This window comes from Nannobrachium achirus (genome assembly GCF_963921795.1).
Source record: "Nannobrachium achirus genome assembly, chromosome: 12".
Classification (NCBI taxonomy): Eukaryota; Metazoa; Chordata; class Actinopteri; order Myctophiformes; family Myctophidae; genus Nannobrachium; species Nannobrachium achirus.
Window position 1 is genome coordinate 13950536 of NC_137832.1, and position 19685 is coordinate 13970220.

At 45.4% G+C, this 19685-nt stretch overlaps 1 protein-coding gene across 1 annotated transcript in view; it reads left to right on the plus strand.

Moving 5' to 3' along the window:
- The window catches only part of LOC308295409 (sodium-coupled monocarboxylate transporter 2-like), a gene marked incomplete at both ends in the record, with an annotated part of 46982 nt that extends 28712 nt beyond the window's left edge, over positions 1-18270 (plus strand). Inside the window, 12 exons of the mRNA XM_080738464.1 lie at positions 354-405; positions 550-617; positions 2856-3010; positions 4516-4656; positions 6338-6467; positions 7538-7626; positions 8414-8526; positions 9170-9237; positions 9853-9939; positions 11041-11234; positions 12021-12129; positions 18106-18270. Of these exons, the coding sequence (XP_080594590.1) occupies positions 354-405; positions 550-617; positions 2856-3010; positions 4516-4656; positions 6338-6467; positions 7538-7626; positions 8414-8526; positions 9170-9237; positions 9853-9939; positions 11041-11234; positions 12021-12129; positions 18106-18270 (1371 nt within the window). The remainder of the gene's footprint in view (positions 1-353; positions 406-549; positions 618-2855; positions 3011-4515; positions 4657-6337; positions 6468-7537; positions 7627-8413; positions 8527-9169; positions 9238-9852; positions 9940-11040; positions 11235-12020; positions 12130-18105) is intronic.
- Positions 18271-19685: the final 1415 nt, after the last annotated feature.

Sequence of the window (19685 nt, forward strand, 5' to 3'; positions counted from 1 at the left end):
GGGTGCTCAGGAAGGCTTGGGCCCCGATGGGGCTGCAGGAACAGACCAGGAGGCCTGTTCCTTATTTTCATCTCACTCATGTCACTTTGTCTGCTGACCTCAATCAGCAACGAAATAAACAGAAAATAAACAAAAAAATAAAATAAAACAATTCACAGGAGGCAAGCAGTGATCACCCCATGATGTGCACTGCAATGTAGTTTCAAATGCACTACATTGCAGGCGCTTTTTGAGAGTGAAAAAATAAGAAGACACGTGTGACATGTGTGATCTGGGCAGTTTGCCTCAGGAAATGTGCCAAGCTCAATAGGGAAAGACGGTATATACAGCTATTGAATGATTGAATGTTTCAGATTCTCTACACAGGCATTGTGGTCTACGCTCCAGCTCTGGCTCTCAATCAAGGTAAAATATATCAGATATCGGATATATACGCACGCACGCACGCACGCACTCACACAAACGCACCATGTTTTTTAATCCTGTAGCACATTGATATTTTCAAAACTGTGTCATGTGCGTGAAGTTTAATTGTAAATCCGTCCACAGTGACAGGCTTCAGTCTCTGGGGTTCGGTAGCAGCCACAGGCATCGTGTGTACCTTCTACTGTACTGTGGTGAGAATATCACTATTATTATTATTCATTCTACTGTACATTGGTGAGAATATCAATATTATTATTATTATTTATAATAAAGCAATACATCTGAATGAATAATGGCTCATGTTACTGCACAACACAATGCTGTCCAAATATGAGATCACAAGGTTGACGATATCAGTAGTTCATTCTCCCATCTCCCCCAGAATACAGTGTCTAACACACGGAATTGTATCCCCAACTTAACATGTCTGTCCTCCTTCTCCCCTCTCTCTACAGATGACGTCATAAAACTAGTGACTTCCTCTAGACCTACCACCTGTGCCCTGGATCCAATCCCTTCTCCACTCTTCCAGACGATCGCACCTGACCTACTCCCCTTCATAACCGCCATCATCAACAGTTCTGTAACCTCAGGCTGTGTCCCAGCTGCCTTCAAGGCAGCCAGAGTATCACCACTCCTCAAAAAACCAACTCTTGACCCCTCGGACGTCAAGAACTACAGACCGGTATCCCTCCTCTCATTTCTTTCAAAAACCCTTGAACGTGTGGTCTCTAACCAGCTTTCTCTCCATCTCTCACAGAACAACCTGCTGGATCCCAACCAGTCAGGTTTTAAACCAGCCCATTCTACAGAAACTGCACTCCTAGCAGTCACGGAAGCACTCCATGTTGCCCAGGCTGCCTCCCACTCTGCAGTCCTGATTCTTCTGGATCTATCAGCGGCATTCGACACAGTGAATCACCAGCTGCTCCTGGACACCCTTGCTGACCTAGGCATCACCGGGACGGCACTAAAGTGGTTCTCCTCCTACCTGTCGGACCGGACCTATCAGGTCTCATGGAAAGGTTTGCTTTCATCCCCCCGAACCCTCCAAACGGGAGTCCCCCAGGGATCCGTACTTGGCCCTCTGCTTTTCTCCCTGTACACCAAATCCCTTGGTGCTGTTATCTCTGCTCACAATCTATCCTATCACTGCTATGCTGATGACACTCAACTGTTTTTGTCCTTCCCCCCTTCTGCCACCCAGGTGGAAGAACGCATTGCTGCATGTCTGGCCAACATCTCACAGTGGATGTCAGCCCACCACCTTAAGCTGAACCCGGACAAGACGGAGCTACTCTTCTTCCCAGCTAAGTCTTGCCCCATGCAAGATCTCACTATTTCCATAGATAATGCATTTGTGACTTCAGTTCCTACTGCTAGAAACCTTGGTGTGGTCCTGGACAGCCAGCTATCATTCAAGGCACACATTGCATCAGTCACCCGGTCATGTAGGTTCACACTCTATAACATCCGTAAAATCAGACCCTTCCTCACCCAGGAGGCAGCCCAGCTCCTCATTCAGACATCTGTCATATCAAAGCTTGACTATTGTAACTCTCTCCTCACTGGTCTCCCGGCATGTGCACTTAAACCTCTCCAACTGATCCAAAATGCCGCGGCACGACTGGTCTTCAACCAGCCTAAGTTCTCACATGTCTCTCCCCTTCTCCGCAGCCTCCACTGGCTCCCGGTTGCGGCCCGCACTGAATACAAAACACTGATGCTGACCTTCAAAGCAGCCAAAGGTATGGCTCCTCCATACCTCCAGAAGCTGATCAACCCCTACACCCCCACCCGGTCACTTAGATCAGCCAACACAGGGATGCTGACAGAACCCTCGCTCAAAACTCCAGGGCAAAAATCCACTCGTCCGAGACAGTTTGCCCTCCTGGCCCCCAAGTTGTGGAATAAACTCCCTGTCGCACTTAGAACAACGGACTCACTCGCTAGCTTTCGCCGTGGACTGAAGACTCACCTTTTCAGACTCCACCTAAACCCTTAGCACTACAGAAAAAGAATCAATGAATACATGAAGCTAGTTAGCATTTGTTTTTGTTTTTTAGGTTTTTTCAGAACTTTGATTATATTGTGTTTTTTCTAGATAGATATCCATTTGCATTTGTTATATTGTTGATGATGTACTGACATATTATCTTGTTTATTATTGTGATGTTATCTGCTTATTGTAAGTCGCTTTGGATTAAAAGCGTCTGCTAAATGCCTAAACTGTAAACTGTAAACTGTACTACAACAGAATATGTGACTCAATTTTAAATAACTTTGCATCTAATTTTTTTCTCCCATTTCACCCCATTAAGATTGAGATTACAGTAAAAAAAACATGTGTGCCTGGGTGTGTGTGTGTGTGTGTGTGTGTGTGTGTGTGTGTGTGTGTGTGTGTGTGTGTGTGTGTGTGTGCTTGTCAGGGAGGACTGAAGGCGGTGGTGTGGTCAGATGTGTTCCAGATGCTGGTCATGGTGGTGGGCTTCATGGCGGTGCTGGCTCAGGGGAGCAGGACACTGGGGGGGGTGGAGGTGGTCTGGGGAGCCGCGCATAACGGCAGCAGACTCAACGTGTTTGAGTATGACATCACTGAGTCTTAATGACATCAAATAATTAATATGTAGAGTATGACATTACAAACACATCAACTAAGTACGTTTACTCAAGTACTTAAGCTTTGAGGTGTTTTTTTTTTTCTTTTTTTTTTTTTACAAACAGAGCAGGAAGTGGTCACAGAGAAATGGGTTGTTCCGGCCAAAAAAAAGCATATCCGGTTCCGTTTCCTGTCCCAAACCGGAACTTTCGTAAGCATTATCTTTGGGGCAGAATCGGCGATCCGAATTTGGATTGTTTTGAATCAAATCTAATTAATCTAAACTCAGGAAACTCTGGCCTCACTCTGGCCTAATAACCCAAATCTGGAAGTAACTAATAACTAAAGTTGTCAAATAATTATAGTATATTTGTCTATGATAAAGAATTAAAGTTATGCCATGTAACTTTTTTTATAAAAATAAAACAAATCTTAAAATTGTCCTAACTGTTAAATCGCTAAAGTTTTAGAACACCCACTCCATTATTTTCAGCTTCTAAAGCCTTCTCTTTATATGTTTTCTATGATCCTGGCCGGGGACCGGATTTCGAGAAAAAATTACGTCATCTGCATCATCTGTATACGTTGTGTATACGATGGCCAATCACATCGCGGATCATACACACGATACACTACCGGCCAATCACAGCGTATCTGCCGTATCTTCAGGAAGTAGCTTCCCTCAGCTACAGTGTTTACCATGGTGAAGGATTCTTAACCTCTTAATCCCCAAATTCTGGCCAGAAAATTACGTTCTACCCCTCCACGGATTCGTATCGTCGCGGTGGTTTGCGGCGCCGCTCCGGTGGTCCGCGGCGGTGGTCCACGACGACTCCGGGCGAAAAACGGCAGAAAAAAGCAATACCGCTACTGACCACTAGTTTAGCAACTTACACAGTATAGCTTTAAGGAATGGAAATAATAAAACAAGTAAAGGGAAAGTAGCTTGTATTGTAGCCTCGGGATCCAGGCATTTCATTCAAGAAATAAAAGCCTGGGTAAAGCCCCCAGTAACTGTGGTTCAGCCAATCAGGCGAGTCTGTGTGTAACATACAAACACATTCTCCCATCCTCCTCATCCACTCTATCTGAGACACTTTTATGACCCAATCAGTTACCTCAGTTCACAACCCCTTTGAAGTTCAAGGGGAGCAATTAAGCGCTCTGGCCCCTTCTGGGTCATAGAACGTCTGCGCTCGGCCAGCCTACTTGTATTGTACAGTACTTGAGTAAACTGTGCTTCGTTAGTTTACACCATTGCTCTGGATAAAAGCGTCAGATAAAAGTATCTGTAAATTCATGGGTTTCTTTTGTAGTCCTAAACGGCCATGTTGAGGACCAACACTAGGTGTTTCAATGTGTCTGATTGTCATGGAACTAAATGTTCTACACCAATCAGAACACCAGTGTTGGTCCTTAACATGGCTGGTGTTGGACAACAAATGAAACCCATGAATCGTTAACCCTTTGCTCTGACCTTTGCCCCTAAGCTTTGACCCCAGCCCTCTGAGACGCCACACCTTCTGGACGCTGTGCGTCGGCGGAACCTTCACCTGGCTCGGCATCTACGGGGTTAACCAGTCCGTGGTCCAGAGATGCATCTCCTGCAGGAGCGAGAGCCACGCCAGACTGTAAGGGGTTAACATAAACCGTGCACAAAAAGTAAGTTAACTTGACTTCGGTCCATTATATCACCCCTTTAATAATACCAATTGGTGTTGTGTATTTTATATCATTTATATCGATGATTCGTCACCTTTACAACGAGGTACAGCTTGTAAGCATCGGGCATTTGTGAAATGAGCAACACAGTCAAACGGGTAGCACCGACCAAACATTTGCCAAAATGGCCTGTAATACTGTTCTGCTGGCATTCACTCTCGTTTTGGGCTTCAAGTACTGGCAGGTGTTTGCCAGTCACAGGTGTGTGACAGTCACAGGTGTGTGCCTATAGCACCTGAGCATGGGTTCTGCCAGAATTTAGTACATAATGCTATCCTCCAGGATGACAACGCAGAGCCAGGATCATCAGAGAGTACCTCCAGAATTTGGGAGTGGAGAGGATGGAATGGCCTGCCGTGGGTTCAAGCCTCAACCCAATTGAACACTTGTGGGATCAGCTGGGGCGAGCTGTACGTGCTAGGGAGACCAACAGAACCACGTTAGCTGACTTGTGACAAATCCTTGTTGAGGAATGAGATGCCATCCGGCAGCAAAATGTGGCTAGGTTGGTCACCAGCATGAGGAGCTGTTGTGGCTTCGTATGGATGTTCCACACGCTACTGAGGTCCCTGACACTGAGTGTAAAATTAATTAAGTGTATGTATGGCCAATATGTGTTTTTTTTTTCTTCTTCTTCTACTTCTTTTCTCTAGTCCTTATTACTTTGGGGGAGTGCAATCTTCAATGCTCCACGCAACAACAAGTGAATGAATACTAACAGAACAGTATTACAGGTCATTTTGGCAAATCTTTGGTTTGGCGCTACCCACACGTTTGGCTGTGTTGCTCATTCCACGAATTCCCGGTGCTTACAAGCTGTATTGATTAGTCGTTGTAAAGGTGACTAATCAATGATAAAAATGATACCAAACACAATACCAATTGGGATTATTAACAACTTGGGTGCCAAACTCATTCAGTAACGAGTTAAGGCCACTAGGGGTCACCCTGCCAAAAGGAGTTGTCTCTTTCATGATCGAGACAACAAAGGGTTAACTGTACAGCGTGCTGCGTGCATGCTGTGACCTGTGAATGACCCTAGTCATACGTCACCCCGTAGCCCAGAGAGAGAGAGAGAAAATGGATGCTCTAGGCTGCATTGATTTCCATTCTACTCTGAAACATAAAAAGGGCTTTATCTATGAATGAGGTGAAAAGAACACCAGGGAAGCAGAGATCTGATTGTTTTCACGACGACACTTTACCGCAATGGTCGGCCGCGGTTTGGATTTTAGTTTCGCGAGCGTTTGTAAACAAATGGATTTTCTTCCTCAATCGTCAGTGGACACCCACGTGCACACGCACAAAGCTTCCGAGGCTCTTCAAAATAAAGCGTGAGTGAACGGCGGCAGCAGCAACAGCTAGAAATGTTAGAAACCTGAGCATCCCATGTGTTAAAGGGGAGATATAATGGACCGAAGTCAAGTTTCCTTACGGGGTTAACACATGACCAGACTGTATAGGGGTTAACATACTGTAAGGGGTTACAGTCTGGTACTGTATTTCCAGGGCTGATAACAGTGTTGTCATGGTGTTCCTCAGCGCTCTGTACATCAACCTCCTGTTGTTTTGTTTTGTGGTGTTCCTCAGGGCTCTGTACATCAGCCTGCTGGGTCTGTGGCTCATCCTGCTCTGCAGTGTTCTGTCCGGTCTCATCATGTACGCCTTCTACGCCCACTGTGACCCCATGACCTCTGGGAGGGTGTCTGCTCCTGACCAGGTCAGTTAGTGATGGTTTCACTGTGAACCGGGTCAGTTAAGCCCCTTTTCGACTGCAGCTTTAGCACAACACTACACAACACTACACTACACCACTCCACACCACACCACATAAAAATATCGACATTTTCCATTACCCAAATTACCCCTATTGGTAAGAAACAAATTAACCCTTTTAACTGTGATTATAATACACTATAAAATATTAATGTATTATTCTAATAATTATACTACACTATAATAGATTATAATAGTGGTTATAACACAATATAATTTATTATCATGTATTACAACTATATCCTGATGGTCTAAATGAAAAGTCAGTCAAAAAAAAGGTACAGTTTCATGACAGCTCCTTTAAGGCCTGCGGTAGCATGTTCCACATGTTGGTACAGCTGGAGAACGAATTAGAGCCTTGTTTAGTGTTAAATCTGGGTTGAACATGATTAGTGATTAGTTTCACTGAGAACCGGTCAGTTAGTGATGGTTTCAGCATCGTCACATCATATATCAACAACAACACTAAAAGCAATAATACCATATATATTTCCAAATAGTAGCAGTTTAATATGCAAAATCGATTTGGACTCCAGGCGTTTAAAAGAGCCAGGCGGCTGTTTGCAAAATGTATTTGCGTCTATTTGAATGGCGTTTGTATGCAAAACGGGGTCAGTCCCCCGGATACAATTAGGTACCCGGCTACTATTTGTAAATATACGGTAGATATATTTAAAAGAAAAAAGTATGGTGGGGGGCGGGGTCAGAGGATGCCACACCCACTGGGCTCCTTCCATGGAGCTGGCTGAGTGAGGGAGTGGTTTCCCTGTCTCAAATGTGGATAGGGAATCCAGAAGTTTGATGGCTGTTGGTAAGCTTTCTGTCCTTTCAGGTCACGAACTGGCCTGTTTTCTGTCCTCAGACTATGAACTGTCCTGTCTTCTGTCTTCAGACTATGAACTGTCCTGTATTCTGTCTTCAGACTATGAACTGTCCTGTCTTCTGTCTTCAGACCATGAACTGCCCTGTCTTCTGTCTTCAGACTATGAACTGTTCTGTCTTCTGTCCTTTCAGATCATGCCTTATTTTGTGATGGAGATTCTGGGGGGATTCCCAGGCCTTCCAGGACTGTTTGTAGCCGCTGTGTTCAGTGCAACTCTAAGGTTGGAATATAACAACACATGAGCACAGCAAACACTACAAACACAACACTCACACAAGAACGTGGATAAAGTCTATAGATAAATGTGGCCATAAGATGCATTGTGTTCAGCTCTTGCTCTAGTGTGATGAACGAAGGATAAAGTGTAGTTGTCCTCTGCATAGTGTTATAAACGTTAACATAAAGATTTGCCCTCTGCAGTGTTTGATAAATGAAGGTATAAACATTAGGGGGCACGGTGGCGCAGTCAGTAGTGCTGTCTGCTGCCTCACAGCTAGAAGGTCCTGGGTTCGATTCCCGCTGGGGAAGCTGGGGACATGTTCTCTCCTCTGCGTCATCAGTGCCCACACCCTAGGTGGGGTTGACAAAAGGGCCTTTCTGTGTGGAGTTTGCATGTTCTCCCCGTGTCTCCTAGGGTAGGTACCCTCACAAAAAACATGCAGTAATCCTGGTCACTATAGTGCCTCCCCCTGGCCAGCCAGGGCACCTGATGGAGAGGAAAGGAACTGGTTGGAATAACGTGTTCCTTCCACGCGCTACGTACTATCGGGGAAACTCCCCTCTGTCAGGTGAAAAGAAGCCACTTGGACTCCTCATAGAAGCATAGAAGGAAGCATGAGGTCAGTCTGTTGCTCTCCCCAGGTTGGCAGAGGGAGTGTAGCGCCCAGGATGACTTAGGATAATTGATTAGATAATTGACACTGAGTATAAATTGGGTTACATTGTGGGATTAAAATGTATAGAAACAAAAGGTACAAACATGAATAATGTGTCGTCCTTTCTCTCAGCACAGTGGCTGCCAGCATCAACGCTCTGGCCACCGTCACCTACGAGGACTTTGTCCAGCCGTGCTGCGTCCTGTCACGCACCGATGCCAGCGCCTGGATCAGCAAAGGCCTCTGTAAATAAATAAGCCCCCAGCCTTAATGAGGCATCACTAACTCTCATAAGACTGGGATTCAAATCCCGATCTTATGAACCCCTAGTGACTCACAGACATAATGAGACCTTATGTGTTACATTTCACCCTTCATTAAGAGGACACCAAGTTGTGTTTGGCTGTAAAAGTGCAGTGGTGTCAATCAAATAGGTTCATTACATGATTACATGTTTGAATAAAATCATGTGAAACATACGTTATTAAGCAATATTACACCAGAGGGTGTGTGTTATCATGATTATTGGCATGCCTGCGTGCCGAAGGCGAGTTCCGTAGGCAGCCCAGAAATGCCGATAATCATGATAACCCACACCCTCAAGTGTAATATTGCGATTATACAAAAAACATGTCAACTTCATTTCATTGTAATTAAGATATTCGATTGAAATTCATACATTTTGAATGCCACGTTTAACTACTATGTCCCTGAACTTCACATGAAAACCGCTAGCGTAGCCACTAGCATAGTCACAGCTGATTTCTTTGTTTGATGAGACCCGTTCCATAATGCTCGTTATTATCACGGTTAGAGAGCTATTTCAACCAATCATATTGCTTCGTCGGAACTATCCAGTGGTATAGTGTACATATTACATGTGCGCAGGTCTGCTGTTTGGAACAGCTTGCACTTCAATGGCAGTCCTTGCATCCTACATGGGAGCTTTGATACAGGTAAACACTAATACTGATGGTTTAACACAGAGACCAATACAAATCGATTAACTGATGGTTTAACACAAAGATCAATAAGGATTGATTAACCAGGTAAAGATGTACTGTAAAGCTACTGATGGTTTACACGGAATCTCCCAAATCATGTGTGATTGAATTTAATCACGTGATTAACACATATGATCTTTTTTTTTTTTTTTACTTTAAGACCTGGAACGCATCCCTGTCACTCTAGATTTTAACCACTTTAACCATCTTTTTATGCTTTAACTATTAAAACATAGCAGATTTACAAGCTGCTATGTTTTTGAAAAATCATGACAATTTGCGCAAGTCTGTATTGACCTGGTTCTATAAATGTTTCATGTTTCTATCATAATGGTTATCAAACGTTGTCATGTAAATTATATGTTTTTGGCCACGGACACCCATCTGAAAATATGTTGTTCCAGGGACCCCCCAGAAGCAAAGATTTGCACAAATATTCATGATTTTTTTTCTCTAAAATAGCAGATCTACAAGCTTGCTATTGTATATCTGCTATTTTTGAATAGCCAAAGTATAAAATAATGGATAAAGTGCTTCAAATCTAGAGTCTCCTATCCTCCCATGCAGGCGGCTCTGAGCATCCATGGGATGTGTGGAGGTCCCATGCTGGGTCTCTTTACGCTGGGCATCATCTTCCCATGGAGCAACTCCAAGGTCTGTTCCACCTGCACAATCCTTCACCAGCACATTTAAACTGCCTGCCAAACTCACTCCCAGCCAAATCGTATTTGAATATATTTTCTTGGTAATCAGAATCAGCCAGAACGTATTCGAACGTTTTGAAGAAAAAAAAACGATAAAAAAAATAACGATAAAAAACGATAATTATCGCATGCCATGGCAAACGATATCCCAAACGATCTCGGCCGTTGAACCAAAACCGGAAATGCGCGATCGCTTCCGGATCGGCATAGCTATTTTTGCAATAGCAACACACTTCAACTTAAAATCGACATCTCCGCTTCTGTAGATCGTATTTTCATTTGGTAAAAAAGATATTTGGGAAAGTGCATAGAGAGCATGCGAACCCTTATATGGGTGCGCAGACTGCGCACCGATCGCGCATGTGGAGCGCCACGGGGCGACAATGTTTTCGCTAACCCAAGTGAATGGGGACATTGAGCCTGTTATGTCCGCATATCAGAAAGCCTGAGGCCTCTTCAGTGTAACGATAGAAATGTAGTTGTCGCTCTCTGGTGGTGTATTAAAATCAATGCAGTCAAATCACTGTAAATATATTACTGAAATAACACAATATTCCTGGCAGAAGTAACATGATCTATGTCCAAGTTTTCTTCACAACAGATATAGAATCGGTTACATCAGATATAATAAAACAGGCCAGAAGTAAAGAGTTTCTAAGCTTTAAGTTAGGGTTAGCCCTTCTAACCCAGTGAAACTCTCGGCTTCTCTCAGTCAAAGGCATGGTGAAATTGCTTTTTTTTTTTTTTTTTTTTTTTTATATATTTTGAAATGAGGAGCTCTGTCTTGAGATTAGTTACTACGTTGATTATTTCTAACCTGAAATGTTTTCAGATCGGATTATTTTTTGTGGTGATTAATGTGTGTGCGTGCGTGCGTGCGTGCGTGCGTGCGCGCGTGCGCGCGTGCGTGTGGCTATGGGAATCACACAGGGGTCTATTTATCTCTGCACGTTTGACAGGAAGCATAATTCAGATTGGCCTTTTAGGGAGTTTTACCACAAGAACACCTCATGTGGCTGTTAACCGTGCAGTGTTCATGTTGTGTCTACAGGGGGCAGCGGGGGGCTTGGTGACGGGCATCGGGCTGACCTTTTGGACCCGGGTGGGGTCGCTGCTGTACCCGGCACTGGCACACAGCGCCAGACCGCTGGCACTGAGCACCGCGGGGTGCCAACCTCTCACCAACATGTCTGGTAGCTCTGCTGCTGCTGCTGATGCCATGATGGATGCCAACTCTACAGCAAGGTTATTACAGTTAGTGGAAACTAACAAAATAAGAACATTGTGTTAACTGAACTAAATAAAAACTAGAAGAAAGAATGAAAAACAATAACTGAAACTGTATTGTGTGTTTACAAAATGAACTAAACAAGTTTTTGATTACAATAGGCCTACTCTGACTCTTAATCCTGCACCTGACTAATAAAGTATAAAAAAAGCTGAAAACTAAAAACACAGTGGGTTAGGAAAAGACTCGCCCCTAACGTACCGGCCTCTGATTGGCCTACCTAGATCACACTGCAGCGCCTACCAAACTTCCGTTTCTGTGATCTACGAGCTAACAGTGCGGCACCGAGTGCTGCACTGCAAGCTTGTAGATCTGCTAATTTTGAAAAGTCGTGAAAATGTGTATGTATAGGCCTATGTATTTATTAAGCGAACATTTGTAACTAAAATTTCGCTTCTGGGGGGGTCCCTGGAACTAAATATTTTGAGATGGGGGTCCGTGGCCAAATACATATCATTGTGGGGGTCCTTCACATGAAAAGGTTTGAGCACCACTGACATAAAAACATAGGTTTTTCAAAAAACCTTAGAAGGATTTGAAATATTCAAAGACTTGCACAAATGTTCACAATTTTTCAAAAATAGCAGATCTAAAAGCTCGCAGTGCGGCACTCGGTGCCGCGCTGTGAGCTTGTAGATCTGCTATTTTTCAATAGTTAAAGCACAAAATAATGGGTATAATTCCCCGGGCCCAGAGTTTGGTGCGACTGTGGGTCTGACTGCCCTGTCCTCTGCTGCCTCCAGGCCCCTGCTGGCTGACACCTGGTACTGCATGTCCTATCTCCACCTCAGCACGCTGGGATTCACAGCCACCGTTGCCATGGGAACCCTGATTAGCATCCTCAGTGGTACAGTAGGACAGGGGTTCTCACACTGTGGGGCAGGACCCCCGGGTGATCCCCAAACTATTTGGGGGCATAGTTTTCTCACTCAACAGTAAACAAAGCAAAATATTGTATGTGTGTGTACAGGATGCACATTTTCAAATAGGGCTGGAAAGGCTGATGTCACACTGGGCTGCCCCTCCCCCTGGCAGCCATGTTGGGAGGATCGGGGGATTAGCGGGGCTCGACATTAACGTTTTGAAGCACATGGGTGTCCTCTGGACAAGTACATTTCCCATTCACTGGCACAAAAGTCACTGGTCAATTAGCCATTTCAGTCTTTTTTATTTTCCTTTTTTTTGGGGACAAATAAATAAGGCCCCCTCGCGAGTTTCTAAACTCTAGGGTAAGTGGGGGACGGAGCGCTCGTTTTCATCAGCGTCGGCAGGTTAGCTACACACCAGCGTCGGCAGGTTAGCATTTCAACAGGTTAGCATTCAATAGCGTTAGTTTTACTGAGGTTAGGTTTAGGGTTAAGGTTAAGGTTAAGGTTAAAGTTAAGGTTTTCCCCCACTTACCCTAGAGTTTAGGAACTCGCGGCCCCCTCCACTCCACAGTACATAGTCTGCATACAGCACAAAGCTGCTAGGAGCATCACAGAAAAAGTGAAACCAAAAGCCACAAGTATATTTAAAAATGTTCCTTAAATCTTTATCCCACGATTTTGTAACCCATTTTTTCACCCAGTGTTAGGTGCATTTTAATTAACTTGTTCATAAAGATTAATAGTTTTCCCGGACAACAGGACAAGCCTAATGTCACATTAGGCTTCCAGAACGTCTGTTGTGACAACGACACAACAGTAAGAGAATTACTAACTAACTAGTCTAACTATTCAGATATTAACTAGTCTAACTATTAAGATACTGACCTGCTATTAGAAATTAAAGCCTGATATATTCTTCTACATACACATAAGTCATTGTCAAGTATATGAGCCCAGATGTGTGTCTCAAAAAATATGATTATTGGAAGAATCGAGGAAAGTTTAGAATATTTGACTGTCCCGTTTTCATTCTTCAACAGATCGTGGTTGTTGCAATTATACTTCACCATATGATGCCCAATGATGAATAAAATGTAACAACGAGTACGTTCTGTAATGCAATTCCAAGGGTGAAAGCTGTGTTTTTTCACCCGGAGAAGCAATAGCGGATTCGGCCAAGCCCTGAAATACCTGCATGTGTGTCTGCAGTGTCTCAAAGAATACGTGAGAAGCGCTGCATCGAAGCAGCAAATAAAACGCGCAACCTATCAGGGGCGCGTGCCCCGAGTAAACGCAACAGAAGCAGCAAATAAAACACGCAACCTATCAGGGGCGCGTGCCCCGAGTAACGCAGCAGAAGCAGCAAAGTGAAACCCTATGGAACAACCCTGCTAATAGTGCCTGCAGCACTATTAGCATCAGCAGCAGAAGCGTTAACTGAAGCGCGTCCAACTCCAGCTTGGAACCATCACGCTTCGGTCAGTCCTGTGTTGTGTGTGCTTGATAGCTGGGCGTGCAGGATCTTGAGTTAGCTGAGGGCACCAGAAGTGCTGGTGGTGTGGCTGCTCCGATCCGGAGAGAATGCAGAGTGAAGAGGCGGCGGGCCGCAAATCTGGCAGCTCTCTCCGGGGGTCGTGTGACGAGGACGTCGGGCAGACAGCCCGGTGTTCAGCATGGACATGAAAGGACAGAAGGGAGGGTTAGTTCTGCGACTGACACTGGTGTACCTTCCCTGATTTAACTGCGAGCTGCAATCTTCAGAGGCCATGTGCTAGTCACATCTTAAGCCTGGCCTTGGTGACCGCATGTGCTTGCTGCAGAAAATACAATCTTAGCTTTAGCTGACCATAACAATGAAACCACGCCTAGGGTCGCTGACTTTTAGGATCACGAGAAATTTTCGCAGCCCACAGAGCGCTCTGCTGCAGAGTCTGCTGCTGCACATATAAGAATCTCCACGAGATACCCGTCTTGACCTTTAAAGGCAAGCTATGCAAGCCTAGAGAGCGGCTAAAGCCCAACATTCAGTACAAGTAAGTCGCTGCTATGTAACTATGGTTGCCTATTATTAGCAAGCTTAGAGAGCGGCTGAACGCTCACAGAATCGAACAAGCAAATGCGTTGCTATTTACCTGCTAGAGTGTGGCTCCTCAGTGCATCTGGGAAAGCTGCAGCTGGCGAGAGGAATGGAGTTCCCACCGCTGGTGCTGAAACTGCAGCTTCCCATGTTCCCTTGCGACCTGGCGGTGGCGACGACGGTCACAGCCTGACAGCGCCCCCGGAAGATGGGCCGGCACCACAGGCTTCCAGCACGACGCAGCGCTGGTTCATGCTCATGGTAGCAGCAGTAATAGCATTAACTGATGCTGTAGCGGGTGGGCGGGCAGCCGGACGGGAGGGCCGACAGGCAGGTGGGAAGGCAGGCAGGCGGGAAGGCAGGCAGGCGGGCTGGCGGTAGGCCACTTCCGTCTGCTGAATATGACGCGTGCAGGCAGGCGGGCGGGCGGGAGGGCAGGCAGTGCAGGCGGGCGGGCGGGCGGGCGGGCAGTGCAGGCGGGCGGGCGGGCGGGCAGGCAGGCAGGCAGGCAGGCAGGCAGGCAGGCGGGCAGGCTGGCAGCTCATGGTAGCGGCAGAAGTAGCGGAAGCTGTAGTAGCAATGCCCTCTCCAGTGCTAACCGACTCCTGACTGGTCTCATGGAATTATACAGTAGTGGACGAAACTATAAAGATAAACATTATACAGTAGTGGACGAAACTATAAAGATAAACATGTTAGCAGAAAACACTCAGCTGCTGCAGCGCGACGCTGCAATGATGACATGCTGTAGCAGCCGCTATGCAGCGGCTCCAGCAAGAAGCTGAAAGGACAAACATGATGTTAGCAGCAACATGTAGCAGCAGCCGTGGCCCGAAGCTATAAAGAAAAATGCGATTTAGTGGAACATGTAGCAGCTTTAGCATAAAGCTGCAATGCTCCGGCCTGGAGCTGTAATGATAAATATGTTAGCAGAAAACCTCAGCAGCTGCAGCGCCATGCTGCTATGGCGACCTGCTGTAGTAGCAGCTATGCAGCAGCTCCAGCACAAGCTGAAAGGATAGAAATTATGTTAGCAGTTAGACATGTAGCAGCCGCAGCAAGAAGCTATAAAGTAAAACACGATTAGTGGAACATGTAGCCGCTTTAGCATAAAGCTGCCATGATAACCTGATGACGTAGCCGTGGGCCTGCAGCCACTCCGGCCTGGAGCTGAAATAATAAACAGGATGTTAGCAACCAACAAGTATTAGCTTTAGCATGAGCTGTAAGAAAACATGATGCAGCATTTTTACAAGCATCAGCCTTAGCTGTAATTATTAGCAGTTATGCTAGCACGCAGCCGCAGGTTGAGTGGAGCTAACAATAGCTGAAACTATAGGAGACATTATAGTATCTGACTGTAGCAGCGGCAACAAGAGCCACTAGCACCATAATGTGACCATTTTAGCCTCCAAGATAGCAGCACAACGGATAAGGAGAAATCCTGGATATGAACATGATGTTACAACAGTCATGTAGCAGCTTAAGCATGAGCTGTAAACCAGCACTGAAGCCAAGTGCAGCGGCTACGGAAACACTACTAGAACATACAGTGTGCTATGTGACCCAATACTATAACCTTAGTTTGAAACAAATATTTAAATTAAATCCCTTTTACTTCTGATACACTGGTAGCAGCTTTAACATGCAGCAGTACCGATAACTTGATGGTGTAGCAGCGGACCAGAAGTGCTTTAGCCGGGAGCTGTAATGATACAAATAATTTAGTATCAGACACGTGGCAGCTGAGCATGCACTGCCCAGATAAGCATGATGTCAGCATCCTACAAGCGGTAGCATCAGTTGTAATTATTAGCAGCAATTACAGCAGCATTAGCAGCTTGGGTAGAGCTAGCCTCAGACGAAACCAAGGAGACATGACAGTATCCAACTGCGGCAGCAGCAACAATTTGCCTATTTTACTTAGCATTTAATATAGCAGAACAACTGACAACTTAGAACTTATCAAACCCTAACTAAAAGCTTGCGGTGCGAGGAAAGCTGATGAGCTGCAGCTGATGGATGCTGAAACTGAAGAGAATATTTAGCTGGAGCTACCGAGCATTTAGAGAAGACTACGATTCCCTGCATGCACTAGCGAGTTTAACTGGTGACGTCAGGACAGACAGGCACGACTTGCGTTAGCGGACGCAAAACATTGTTTGCACGTAAACTGTGGCACCTATGAGCTTGCGGGTTTTCCTCCTCCCAGGAGCCCACGCAGACAGACATCCTTTATAGGCTTCTCAAAGAGAGGCGATTACTGTTTTTAATAATTCATCCCGCGAGGGCTTCTACGCCACGGTAACTGGCAGCAGCCCTACTGTGGTCCAAGAAGCGACAGAACCATTTATTAGCTGCTATGGTATAGCAACTAGCACCTCATAAGCAGCAGCTGTTAAGACGGCCAGACAGTGCAAAAAGAGGAAAACATACACATAACCCGAGGCGAGGCAGAAGCAATATAGGCCCCATACTAACTAGATTAAGCACGCTGCGAGCGAAGCTTGAATCGAATGCTTCCTCCTGGCCTGACGTGACTAGTAGTTCATACGACTCTTGCTACTAGCACAACGCAGAGGCTTGGCATGATAGAGAACTACATTTCCCACACGCAGCGCTTAGTATTCGCTGCCGAGCGTAAACCTCCTCCATGAAGACGTAAAACTCTGCTAGGTAGATGCCGCATACTGACACGCGCAACTTACATACATTATTCCTCCTGACATGAGTCTTTACTGTTTATAGAGGCAACAGACAGGGCCATACTTGTGCCTAAAACATGGCTAGCAAGCTGTTTTACCAGCTAACAGCTATCCTTCCAGAAGTTAAAGCTAGCCGGCTAACAACAAGCAAAAGCTAGCCCCTGGCTGACTGAAAGGAAGTAGCAGCAGTAGCAGATACGGCTAGCGCCTGTCGACAAACACACCCCTGTTCCCGATAAGCACAAGCAACAGAGTTTACCTTAGCGAACGGTCGCAAGCAAGCCAAGCACAATGAAGTTATTTTAGCATTGGACAGTAGCCACAACTACTCCCATCTCGATCTGTAGTATGCAAAATCAGCTGGAATGAGCACGATTACCTTGATGAAGCAGTAGTTAGAGTAGACCCAGTAGTTAGAGTAGACCTCAGCCGTGTTTACCACAACAACAAACCCAACATTTATGCCATAAGCCTTGCCTTGAACCCCGCCTGGACAGCAGCTAAAAATGCGCTTTAGCAATAGTGAGCAGCAGAAACAACCGGTAACCTTTCCGTGAGTGGCAGCTGCAGCAGCCTGCAAGCAGCGTTGAGTTTAGCAACTGATCTATGCCTATGCTACAACTCCTAATGTACTCTGGGTAAGGGGAGGCCAGGGCTGCTAGCCCCCGCCCCCCTGGGGCGCGCTGTCAACCTTTAGCTCTCCCCCCCGAACTGGCTACGTCATGACTTCCTGCGCTAAATTCAGGTACATTTTGAATTCCGGAATTCCTTTTACTTGTGCCCTCACACCAAAATACCTAGAGTGGAATCCGCCAATGCATTTCAATGAGAATGGAGCGTTTTTTTTGCAGAAATCCTCTGCTGGCAAAAAACACTCCATTCTCATTGAAAAGCATTGGCGGATTCCACTCTAGGTATTTTGGTTTGAGGGCACCCTAACAGAGTATTTCTATATTGCAGAATTGATACTTTTACTTAAGTAAAAGAAAATTGAGTATGCCTACTTTTTTCCACCACTGGGTAAAATGTGAAAGTCAACAGGCTACCGGCCCAGTAACACGGCTGACCACAGAGACATATAAACACCATCTGGAAAAGTAAAGTTTGTGTTTTTATCAACAGAGTTTGAATATGAAGCACATTAATGAGTTAACAGCGCCTGTGTGTCTCGCTTCAGGCCGAGGACCGTCTGGACATGTGTGTCCAACACACAGGACGCCAGAGGGACAAAAACAAGATGGCCGCTGCCAAAACAACCAGACCGAGCTCTGTCCACGACAATACGCCAAAGGACGGATCCTACACCAACACTGCCTTCACCACACAAACACAGCATTTATAGGGTTAGGGTTCAGATCCTACTGAACGCTGCTTTTGCCTCACAAACACAGCATTTAGATGACGGCTAGGAAAAAAGAGATAAGGAAAAGACGCTGATGCGTTATTTTGGCACCACGGCTATGCGCCATGACACTTTCGGTGGCAAAACTCGCACCGTAAGTTCAATGAATAAAATTAGAGTCTATGAGAGCCGGCTGTATGAACGATAGAGACCTTTATAAAATACTCGGCTCAGGAATATAAAAGAAAAAATGTCACACATTATTTTCTGCTGTGTTGATTTTCAGTGTGTACGCTGTATAACTTTATAGAGGTATCTAAAGAGCACAAAGTAAGTTTCTGAACTAGCTAGTATCGCGAGACTCTCCACCATTCCCTGTCTGGAATCCAAATCTTGCGATAGCTCAGAGACAGAAACTATACCTGCTGCTGTTTAGCTGCCTCAATAACATTATGTACTGTGCACATCGAATAGCAAGTGATTGTAAAAATACCTGTGATATGTCTTCTTTTATATTCCTGGATTATATAACAAAGGTCTCTATCGTTCAGAATTATTATTATTTTTGTTATGGAGTCAGCCCCAATATACCTGTTGTCATAGGACCCGTTTTGACCATCTGTTTGTCTTTGTCCACTTATGCCCATATATGAAGATCTCTGCACACACAGTACCGGTTGCGGAAAACTCTGATGTCAGACATCAGCTCCGCATACGGGCATTCATTTTATTCCCATATATGGAGAACGCGCGTGCCGGTGGGACGAACGGTTCTCGAGATACGCGGATTACATACATACATACACACTCACAGAGATTTTTTGTTGACTCATGTGGCGTACGTGATGTCAGAGCCTTTTATGAGGTGATGTCACAATGAGTCAGCGCTTGCGCCGATTTCCTCCGGAACAGCCTGATGTCAACAATCAGCCCGCATAAGGAGATTCCGAACATTTCGTGCCGGTTCGGGAAAACCGCGCGTCGGGTCGGGTCGAGGCCCGGCACTGCGCGTGCCGAATCTGAAGCCGGTGGGACGAAGGTTCTCGAGATACGCGGATTACAGACACGCAGACACGCAGAGACTTCTCGCATTTATAGATAGACAAGCTTGTAAATCTGCTATTTTTGAAAAATCATGAACATTTGGCACGTTTTTTTTTAAAACATAGGCCTACAGTATGTTTCTATATGTCAGTGGTGCTCAAACCTTTTCTTGTGAAGGACCCCCAAAATGATATGTATTTGGCCACGGACCCCCAATCCCCATCTCAAAATATTTAGTTCCAGGGACCCCCCAGAAACAAAATTTGAGTTACAAATGTTCGCTTAAAAAATACATATATTCAATGATATTGCACACATTTTCATAACTTTTCAAAAAATTGCAGATCTACCAGCTCGCCCCACACACACAC